The 12,102-nt window shown below is 38.4% G+C and overlaps 1 protein-coding gene across 1 annotated transcript; it reads left to right on the top strand.

The window, feature by feature from the left end:
- The first annotated feature begins 177 nt into the window (after positions 1–177).
- Positions 178–10,883, top strand: LOC145113077 (uncharacterized). The gene is made up of 3 exons (XM_079049174.1): positions 178–873; positions 10,322–10,525; positions 10,659–10,883. The coding sequence occupies exons 1-3, from the start codon at positions 178–180 to the stop codon at positions 10,881–10,883; spliced, it is 1,125 nt and encodes a 374-aa protein (XP_078905300.1).
- Positions 10,884–12,102: the final 1,219 nt, after the last annotated feature.

Raw genomic sequence — 12,102 nt, 5'->3', positions numbered from 1 at the left:
TCTCAATGTAATGTTATCACATTGAGATCTGGAAAAGAAGTAGAAGAGAAAAGAGACCATAAAATGACAACCTCATAGAAGTCACAAGAGAATCCGATAGTTGAGGAGAAGGAAACTACAAATGAGAAAGATTTTGAGCCGAAGTACACAGAGAAATAGCTCATTAAGACAGAAGACATGGCCGATGAAAAAATTAGGCAGAAAGAGAATAATGATGAAAATCAAAAGAAAATTAAAGAGAATAATGTTCAGACTGACATAAGAACATCACGAATAACTTTTCCTTTTCCACCAAGGCAAAGTAAGTTGAAGGCCGATGATATACAATTCAAGAACTTTCTTGAGATCCTTTCTCAATTACACATCAACATTCCTTTTGTCGAAGCCTTGAAGAAAATGTCCACATACGCTAAGTTCATGAAAGATGTTCTCACAAGGAAAACAGTCTTTGAAGAGTTTGAAACGGTAGCCATGACGAAAAGTTGCACTTCAATCATCCAAAATAAATTACCTATAAAAAAAGATGATCCAGGTAGTTTCTGCCTACCATGTAGAACTGGAAATTTAAACATGATAGGTTTGTGTGAATTAGGAGCAAGCATCAATTTGATGCCTTTTTCATTCTTTCAACAATTAGAAGTTGGAGAAGTTAGACCGACCATAGTTTCACTCCAGTTGGCAGATCGACCGGTGGTCTATCCAGAAGGTAAAATCGAGGACATTGCTATCAAGGTTGACAATCTTTTTGTCCCTTTGAATTTTATCATTTTAGATTATGAATCTGGTGATGAATGTGGAGTTATTTTAGGAAGACCATGTTTGGACACTACCAGAGCATTGATCTATGTGAAAAAGGGAGAAGTCACGCTGAGAGTGAATGTGACATCCCCATTTTCACGGCCAGAAAAGACCGATTATGTTTATGCTTTATAAAAACCAGAGTACCTCTTTTAATAAAAATGTTGCAGAATTTGTTCCCAGAAAAACATGATAAATACGTTATCAAAGCATTTCCGAAGAAATGTATTTTTATTCATTTTCAAAACTTTGGGATGTCATCGTCAATACAAAAACATAAGCATAAACAGAATTTACATTCATTTACACTAGTGATCTACATCTCTTTTAAATCTCTCAGTGTAAAGTAGCTTCATATCGACACATGTGATACAAATAAGCTTGAGTGGGTCAGGTTGGGAAACCTGGTGAGTACATAGGGTTTTCAACCCACAATAATATAATTATTATGTTTAAACATCAAACAATCAACCCAATTACCCATCCCCATTATATTCGTTACTCTTAAGGATCTACCCTAAGAATCAGTTATTCCTCGTTCATTCATTCCTAATGATTATCCTAAGGAATAGGCATGAAATCCATCGTTGCTAATGACACATCTGTCAAGCACAACTGCTAATACTACCACTTAGGCGCATCTGCCAGAATTGTGACATTCTTTATGGGCACATCTACCAGTATAGTCCTTTAGGCGCATCTGTCGGGGTTATGAGGTTCTCTATTAGGCGCTTCTGCCGGTAGAGTCCTTTTGGCGCATCTGTCAGGGTTATCTCGTTTATTGACAATATCATTTTCGAGAGTCCACTCGCAATACATGTCAATGGGGTTTTAGAGTACACCGGTGAACACATCGTTCACAACACCTACAGGTTGCGAGCTTGCTAGTGTTCCACTGGACTGTCTAGAATAGTCCGTGGTTGTCATCCATACTCTGCTAGATGACGGGCCAGCATTTGGAAAAAGGCTTATCACATCGTCCACCTCTCACCCTTACCTCATGGTCTATATTACCTCTCAACTTATCGTCCAACTCATATTTCATCTACCCATGTTTTACCCCAACATTTTTGTAGATATAAAATACATATACAGTTTAAATCATTTAAAACATGTATAAAAATTGTTCATCCAGCATATACAGCAAGTATTCAGACAATATGCACACATAGCACATAATTTATATTAAATACTTCATATCTATGTGTAAGATGAAAGTAACTATGCACTCACTTGATAAGGTGGTGACTCGGTACTCGGACAACACTTCGTTTACTCAAAACAATTTCCCTCGGACAAAACCTAGTATCATTACCACTAGAGTTTAGTCTAATATTCATCGAGACTAATTATTAGTCTATCTATTATTACTATTATATAAGTACGAAACAATATTTCTCAACCACTATGTACAGACAGGGGCCAGACATGAAACACCGGAGGGCATGATCATTTCGGCATATAGCACTTCTGAATCCAGCAACCCAAGCGGCCCTCCAAACCAGATTCCCCGTACCGCGAGTGGTTAAAAGATATTATAACGACACTTATATAACTCATAATAATAGCCCAAATAATTATTATAAGGTCCTAATAACATTACTATATTAAAACATAAGTTATACTAAAGATAGGGTAGACGTAGCTCACTTACAGCGGGTTTTTATCAAAACCGGGTTTCGCTGGAGCAGCGTTCCCAAACCGAAAGGCTCTTCTTCTTGGAGCCGTCGGGCACTCCGCGGCTTCCGCCTCGTGCTAGGGAGGTTCCCTAGGCTTTTCGGGGGGTTTCGGGGCTAGAGAGAGAGGGAAGTGATGGGAGGTGTGAGGAATGAAGAGGGATTCACTTCTTATTTATAGGAGGCTGGAGGGTCACTCATGTTGTGAGTTTTAAGATGCTCACGTCGTGAGCCAGCTGGATACAACCAGGCACAGCCTGGTGCTGACACGTGGCATCGCACACAGGGTGGAAATCAGCCGATTTTCAAAAATTCATAACTTTCGCATACGAGCTCCGTTTTCGACGTTCTTTTTTTCCGCGCGTAGGTAAAAACAAGATCTACAACTTTCATTTAGACTCTGTCGGCTAATTCTTGACGAATCTTAAATTTAACAGTAGGAGGAGAATAGACTGTTAAATGACCGCGAAGAATTCGTAACTCCTTCATACGGACTCCATTTTCGTCTGTCTTTTTATCTTTGAGTTCCTATTAATGAGATCTTCAACTCTCATTTAGGTCGCGTAGGCTAAAAACCGCTCGAACTAAAATTCGAGTTTCGGGTCGTGCACTGCTATGCCAAATCTTAGAAAATTCATAACTTCCTCATACAAAGTCAGATTTGGGCGTTCTTTTTATGGACGATCTCGGTTTAACGTATACTACAATTTTGGTTTATATTACTAAGGCCAAAAAGTCATTTATCTTAAATTCACTATTTACGTCTCCTGGTGTCGTACCAGTTTTGCCGCGAAACTTCGACGAGCCATAACTTCTTCGTTATAACTCGGATTTCGGCGTTCTTTATATGTACAGAACCTTTGTAACATATACTGCCACTTGGAAAAGATTAATCCTTCTAAATAATCTTCCATCAAAAACTCATTTTTGATGCTTATTGTCTCTAAATTGACTAGCCCGGATCTATGAGCATTACAATTATCTCCCCCTTAGGATGATTACGTCCCAGAATCATCAACGAAAAAGGGCTTGTATAATGACTCCATACGTTATCTCTTCATCCTAGGTAATAACCGTAAGTTCTATGTTGTTTCGAATGCGTATCTAACTCCTGGTCTTCTTGACTGCAAGCGGTGCTTGATCTTGCACCCGTTCTCTATGCCTCGTTAGACTTTCAATCATGACCTTCATGTCACAACCTCGCTCTTTATCAGAGACTCCTTCTTCTTCTTAACAAACTTAAGATAAGTTTATTTGATTACTACAATAGATCGATATGTCACGTTCTAATGACCTCTCATCGTATGTTGCAACGCTTAGACTTAGGTCTCTTAGAGTCAAATTCCGGAATGGAATATACTTTCCTTCATGTTCTGATCACATCTTAAAAGGTAGCATTTCTAGCTACAAGCAACTGTCGCGATACCTCTACTGATCGCTTTGATTATCTTTCATTTCAATCTTCCGGCTTAAGCCGGATGTTACATCGAACTTGGTTCTCTGTACCATGTAACATACTCATCTTAGTCGGACTCGATTTGATATGACCACTACGGTCGGAATATCAACCATCTTCTTAGTCATTACCGAAACGATGGTAACGACATACTTGAATAAAACGTAATCAATTACTAGCTTCTTGGTAACCTTGTGACTTTCCCTGATCCAAGTGCGAGTCCTGTGATTCCGGTAGTATAGGCCTCTACTACCATTCACACCTACTCATACTCGTCCCAAGTATTGTCTCACAGTTCCCCAAGTTCTTATCTCTTAAAAGCACAAAAAATTTAACACATACGAATGTGTCCAAATAATCATTAATATTTCCCTAGACTCTACTAGGACTTCTTCCATGCATATCTTCAACAACAATTCTGCTTCAACTTGGCTGGTGATGGAAACTTCAGACGATGGGATAACTTCATGGATTATACCAAAAATCTTTCTTTCTGCTAATCAAAAGTGTACTGCTCTCGTACTAGACGTATTATTTATTAGACGCATTCTAAAGGCAAGATATCACTCTTACGATATCTTCCGATAGGTATCATTCACTATCGTAAGCCTTCTCATTTCCTCCATTTTCTTAGTCTGCTATGAGTCCTTATCATGACATTCTATACACCAAAGCATGCGTTCGGTGTATCGAGACGAGAATATAGATAGAGGAAGATTTAGACGCGTAGTCCTCCTTATTACTCCAAAAAGTTACATGCCAGTTCTAATATCGTAATTAAACGTTTAGAGATCTGAACACATAAAATTTCCAGATCCGGTCGGCAACAGACTGTAAATCCGATCAAACAATAGCATAAAGCATCACAAATCATTTAGCACATAAAAGCATTTTAGGCATCTTCCCTAATTAAGCTAGTGCTTGTGTCTATTCAGGTGTACTTCCTAAAATATATTAGACACACTCCTCACGATCATCGCTTAACATTCTAAGTTTAAGTCTAGAAATAAATCATTATTCCTAGTTCGCTTAAACTAATGCTCTGATACCAACTGTGACATCCCCATTTTCACGGCCAGAAAAGACCGATTATGTTTATGCTTTATAAAAATCAGAGTACCTCTTTTAATAAAAATGTTGCGGAATTTGTTCCCAGAAAAACATGATAAATACGTTATCAAAGCATTTCCGAAGAAATGTATTTTTATTCATTTTCAAAACTTTGGGATGTCATCGTCAATACAGAAACATAAGCATAAACAGAACTTACATTCATTTACACTAGTGATCTACATCTCTTTTAAATCTCTCAGTGTAAAGTAGCTTCATATCGACACATGTGATACAAATAAGCTTGAGTGGGTCAGGTTGGGAAACTTGGTGAGTACATAGGGTTTTCAACCCACAATAATATAATTATTATGTTTAAACATCAAACAATCAACCCAATTACCCATCCTCATTATCTTCTTTACTCTTAAGGATCTACCCTAAGAATAAGCTATTCCTCGTTGATTCATTCTTAATGATTATCCTAAGGAATAGGCACAAAATCCATCGTTGCTAATGACACATCTGTCAAGCACAACTGCTAATATTATCACTTAGACGCATCTGCCAGAATTGTGACATTCTTTATGGGCGCATCTTCCGGTATAGTCCTTTAGGCGCATCTGTCGAGGTTATGAGGTTTTCTATTAGGCGCTTCTGCCGGTAGAGTCCTTTTGGCTCATCTGCCATGGTTATCTCGTTTATTGACAATATCATTTTCGAGAGTCCACTCGCAATACATGTCAATGGGTTTTTAGAGTACACCGGTGAACACATCGTTCACAACACCTACAGGTTGCGAGCCTGCTAGTGTTCCACTGGACTGTCTAGAATAGTCCGTGGTTGTCATCCATACTCTGCTAGATGACGGGCCAGCATTTGGAAAAAGGCTTATCACATCGTCCACCTCTCACACTTACCTCATGGTCTATATTACCTCTCAACTTATCGTCCAACTCATATTTCATCTACCCATGTTTTACCCAAACATTTTTGTAGATATAAAATACATATACAGTTTAAATCATTTAAAACATGTATAAAAATTGTTCATCCAGCATATACAGCAAGTATTCAGACAATATGCACACATAGCACATAGTTTATATTAAATACTTCATATCTATGTGTAAGATGAAAGTAACTATGCACTCACTTGATAAGGTGGTGACTCGGTACTCGGACAACACTTCGTTTACTCAAAACAATTTCCCTCGGACAAAACCTAGTATCATTACCACTAGAGTTTAGTCTAATATTCACCGAGACTAATTATTAGTCTATCTATTATTACTATTATATAAGTACGAAACAATATTTCTCAACCACTATGTACAGACAGGGGCCAGACATGAAACACCGGAGGGCAGGATCATTTCGGCATATAGCACTTCTGAATCCAGCAACCCAAGCTGCCCTCCAAACCAGATTCCCCGTACCGCGAGTGGTTAAAAGATATTATAACGACACTTATATAACTCATAATAATAGCCCAAATAATTATTATAAGGTCCTAATAACATTACTATATTAAAACATAAGTTATACTAAAGATAGGGTAGACGTAGCCGAAATCCGAGTTATAACGAAGAAGTTATGACCCGTCGTAGTTTCGCGACGGAACGGGCACGACACCGGGAGATGTAAATAGTGAATTTACGATAGAGCGACTTTTAGCCTTAGCAATCTAAACGAAAGTCGTAGAAAATGTTAAACCGAGAGCTTCCATAAAAAGAACGCCCAAATCTGACTTCGTATGAGGAAGTTATGATTTTTCGAAGTTTCGGCTTAGCAGTGTACAGCCCGAAGTTCGAATATTAGATCGAGTGGTTTTTAGCCAACACAACCTAAATGAGAATCGAAGATATCGTTAATAGTAGCGTACCGATAAAAAGACAGACGAACACGGACGTCAGATGAAGAAGTTATGAATTTTTAACGAACCAATCCTGTCCCAGCCTGTTAAAAATATAAAATTTAAAATAAATCAAAATTAGCCGACGAAGTCTAAACGAAAGTTGTAGAGTACGTTCCCGCCTACGCGTGGATATAAAGAATGTCAAAAACGGAGCTCGTACGCGAAAGTTACGAATTTTTAAAGATTTCACTCGAAATTGCGAAGTCTGATGAGAAGTTGATGACGTGGCAGCATCTGGGCCGTCGCTTGCTGATCACGGCTCAGCCTTCGGATTCGGACACCTGGCTCGCAAAGCGCAGTGCGTACCAGAAGAACGCAGCGCGTCCGGGGAACGCCTCGCGTCCGAAGGGAACGCTGCGCGTACTCATTCTGCGGTCCGAGGAGGTCCACGTCGCACCACCGAGGCTTCGCCATCTGTCCGTCTTATCCAAAGCTACGCCCCGCGTAGCTGCTGAACGCCCAGCATTCCGAGAGGGCTCGCAGGCTATAAAAGGGGGCGAGGGTTTCCGGATTTTTCACACCAATTCTCATTCTCTCTCTAGTTTCTTTCTCCCTCTAGCTCCCCAAACCACCCCTAAGCCCTAGGAAAAATCCCTAGCACCTAAAGGAAGCCCCGAGGCTCCCGGAGTCCCGAGAAAAAGGGTCTTTCGGTTCGGAAACGCTGCTCCGAGCAAAGCCCGGTTTTTAATAAAACCCGTTGTAAGTGAGCTACGCCTATGCAATTTTTAATATAGCTTTTAAATAATTATAGTAATATTATTAGGTCCTTAAAATAATTATTTTGGCTATTATTATGAATTATATTGAGTGTTATTTAACGCTTATATAATAATAATAATAGCTAGGCTATTAATTAGTCGCGGTTAACGTTAGACTAAACCCTAGTGGTATTGATACTAGGTTTTGTTGAGGGAAATTGTTTTAAGAAGTAACGAAGCGCTGTTCGAGTGCAGAGTCACCACCTTCCAGGTGAGTGCATAGTTACTTTCATCTTACACATAGATATGAAGTATTTTATATAAACTACATGTTGTGTGTGCATATTATCTGTATACTTGCTATCTATGCTGGATAAACGATTTTATACAGGTTTTATATGATTTAAACTGTATATGTATTTTATATCTACAAATATGTTGGGTGAAACATGGGTAGATGAATGATGAGGGATGAAAGATGATGTGAATGAACATTGGCAGCTATAGTCTTAGTGCCTAAATAATATCGGCAGTTATGGACTTAGTACCTGATAGATGAACGTTGGTAGCTATCGACTTAGTACCTGATGGATAAACGTTGGTAGTTATGGACTTAGTACCTGATAAACGTTGGTAGCTATGGACTTAGTACCTGATAAACGTTGGTAGCTATGGACTTAGTACCTATTAGATGAGCACTGGTAGCTATGGATTTAATATCCGATGAATGAACCTTAGCAGCTATGGATTTAGTGCTTCACGAACGAGCATTGGCAGCTATGGACTTAGTGCCTGTCTTATAACCCTGGAGGCAAGGGACTTCGGAATGAACGAATAGATGACTCTTAGGGTAGACCCTTAAGAGTAAGGAAGATAATGGGGATGGGTAATTGGGTTGATTGTTTGATGTTTAAACATAATAATTATATTATTGTGGGTTGAAAACCCTATGTACTCACCAGGTTTCCCAACCTGACCCACTCAGTTTATTTGAATCACAGGTGTCGATATGAAGTTACTTTACACTGAGAGATTTAAAAGAGATGTAGATCACTAGTGTAAATGAATGTAAGTTCTGTTTATGCTTATGTTTCTGTATTTACGATGACATCCCAAATGTTTTTAAAAATGAATAAAAATACATTTCTTCGAAAATGCTTTGATAATGTATTTATCATGTTTTTCTGAAAACAAATTCCGCAACATTTTTATCAAAAGAGATACTCTGATTTTTATAAAGCATAAACAAAATCGGTCTTTTCTGGCCGTGAAAATGGGGATGTTACATTATTAGTCTAGCTATTATTACTATTATATAAGTACGAAACAATATTTCTCAACCACTATGTACAGACAGGGGCCAGACATGAGACACCGGAGGGCAGGATCATTTCGGCATATTGCACTTCTGAATCCAGCAACCCAAGCGACCCTCCAAACCAGATTCCCCGTACCGCGAGTGGTTAAAAGATATTATAACGACACTTATATAACTCATAATAATAGCCCAAATAATTATTATAAGGTCCTAATAACAACATTACTATATTAAAACATAAGTTATACTAAAGATAGGGTAGGCGTAGCTCACTTACAACGGATTTTTATCAAAACCGGGCTTCGCTGGAGCAACGTTTACGAACCGAAAGGCTCTTCTTCTTGGAGCCGTCGGGCACTCCGGGGCTTCTGCCTCGTGCTAGGGAGGTTCCCTAGGCTTTTCGGGGGGTTTCGGGGCTAGAGAGAAGTTCTAGAGAGAGAGGGAAGTGATGGGAGGTGTGAGGAATGAAGAGGGCTTCACTTCTTATTTATAGGAGGCTGGAGGGTCACTCACGTCGTGAGTTTTAAGATGCTCACGTCGTGAGCCAGCTGGATACAGCCAGGCACAGCCTGGTGCTGACACGTGGCATCGTACACAAGGTGGAAATCAGCCGATTTTCAAAAATTCATAACTTTTGCATACGATCTCCGTTTTCGACGTTCTTTTTTTCCACGCGTAGGTAAAAACAAGATCTACAACTTTCATTTAGACTCCGTTGGCTAATTCTCGACCAATTTTAAATTTTACAGTAGGAGGAGAATAGACTGTTAAATGACCGTAGAGAATTCGTAACTCCTTCATACGGACTCCGTTTTCGTCTGTCTTTTTATCGTTGAGTTCCTATTAATGAGATATTCAACTCTCATTTAGGTCGCATAGGCCAAAAACCGCTCGAACTAAAATTCGAGTTTCGGGCCGTGCACTGCTATGCCAAATCTTAGAAAATTCATAACTTCCTCATACGAAGTCAGATTTGGGCGTTCTTTTTATGGACGATCTCGGTTTAACGTATACTACAACTTTGGTTTAGATTACTATGGCCAAAAAGTCCTCTATCTTAAATTCACTATTTACGTCTCCTGGTGCCGTACCGGTTTTGCCGCGAAACTTCGACGGGCCATAACTTCTTCGTTATAACTCAGATTTCGGCGTTCTTTATATGTAGAAAACCCTTGTAACATATACTGCCACTTGGAAAAGATTAATCCCTCTAAATAATCTTCCATCAAAAACTCATTTTTGATGCTTATTGTCTCTAAATTGACTAGCCCGGATCTACGGGTGTTACAGTGAATGATGAGAAAATAACTTTCAATATGTTTAAGGCTCTCAAGCAACCATTTGATATGGAAGAATGCTCATTTGTCCGAGTCATAAATAACTTGGTAAATGAAAAAAGTGGTGCAGTTGAGTAAAGTGATTCATGAATTTGAGGAAATAGAAGAATGGAAAACAAAAGAATATATGAGTTGGATCAAAGAGGACTTTTACCTGAAAGATAGGGTAACTGCACTGACATTACCCTCTGTTGAGAACGCACCTGATTTGGAGTTGAAGCAACTTCCAGCACACGTGAAGTATGCATATTTGAGAGATGATAATATGTTGCCTGTAATTATCTCATATTTGTTGTCTAGTATGCAAGAAAATGAACTAATCGAGATTCTCAAGAATAACGAGGAGGGCAATTGGATAGACGTTAGCAAATATAAAATGAATTAGTCCATCTATGTGTATGCATAAGATAAATTTGGAGGACGGAGCAAAAACATACGTTGAGCACCAAAGGAGATTGAATCTATTGATGAAAGATGTTGTTAAGAAGGAAATCACCAAATGGTTAGATTTTGGGATTATTTACCCAATTGTTGATAACGAATGGATCAGTCTAGTGCATTGTGTTCCAAAGAAGGGTGGAGCAGCGGTAATACAAAATGAGAGTGGGGAATTGATCACAAAAGGCTACTAACAGGTTGGAGGATCTACATTGATTATAGGAAATTAAATACAACCACTAGAAAAGATTATTTCCCATTACTGTTCATTGACCAGATGTTGGACCGTCTTACTAGGAAGTCTTTTTACTGCTTTTTAGATGGCTACTCTGGATATAATTAGATTTTTATTGCACCGGAAGATCAACATAATACTACCTTCACATGTCATTTGATACATTTGCTTTTAGACACATGCCCTTTGAACTGTGTAATGCACTAGCTACATTCCAAAAGTACATGATGTCTATTTTCTCGGACATGGTTGAAAAGTTTGTTGAAGTTTTTATGAATGATTTTTCTGTTCATGGTGATACTTTTGAGAGTTGTTTGAAAAATATGAATGTTGTGTTACAAAAGTGTGTTCAACACAACCTTGTTTTGAATTGAAAAAAATGTAATTTTATGACAAAAGAAAGAATTGTGTTGGGACACAAGGTCACTTCTCACATCAAAGAGACAAGAGAGGAGAAAATAGAGTCGATTGTGGAGATGAAATATGAAAAGAAGGTAGAGGAGAAACAGATGGCTTCAAGCCTTCAACCAATCACAGCCTCCATGATCGTTTGTGAATAGCTTCACGGCACAACACGCCTACTAGGCTTGGGGCGGTGTTCACGCGTCCTCAAGTGCGCCAACTCGGATTTCACGCGTAGAAATCTCCTCTATATCGGAAGACCTTATATTAATTTTATTCTAAGGGGGTGTTTGGATAAATATGTTTTTAGCTTATTAGCTTATTGCTTATTAACTTATTGCGGTGGAAATAAACAGTTTTTTAAAAAGTGTTTGGATTAGCTTATTTAGTTTATTCCTACCACAATAAGCAATAAGCATTCCCCCCTCCCCCCAATTGCTTATTAAAATCAGCTTATTTAGCTTATTCTTACCACAATAAGCTGATTTTTTAAGCTTCCTCTCCAAACACTTCAACTCAGTTTATTGTGGTGAGAATAAACAATAAGCAATAAACAACCACTTTTTCCCTATCCAAACACCCTCTAAACCAGCAAGAAAATATTTTAAAGTGTGCTGTTTATAAAAATGCTACTATATGTACATCTTTATTTATATAAAAACTCAAACATAAGCTACATATAAATTCAAAATGTCATTTTTTCTATTTTTGTTCGAACCGCAAACTACTATCCTTTCAAACAACAAAATCTTTCTCATAAATGTCGTGGATTCATA

The sequence above is a fragment of the Lactuca virosa genome, chromosome 5 (assembly GCF_052849685.1).
Source record: "Lactuca virosa cultivar CGN04683 chromosome 5, Lactuca_virosa_CGN04683_v6, whole genome shotgun sequence".
In the NCBI taxonomy this organism is placed as follows: Eukaryota; Viridiplantae; Streptophyta; class Magnoliopsida; order Asterales; family Asteraceae; genus Lactuca; species Lactuca virosa.
Note: the sequence above shows the minus strand (reverse complement) of the source record. Positions and strands in the feature narration are given on the sequence as shown.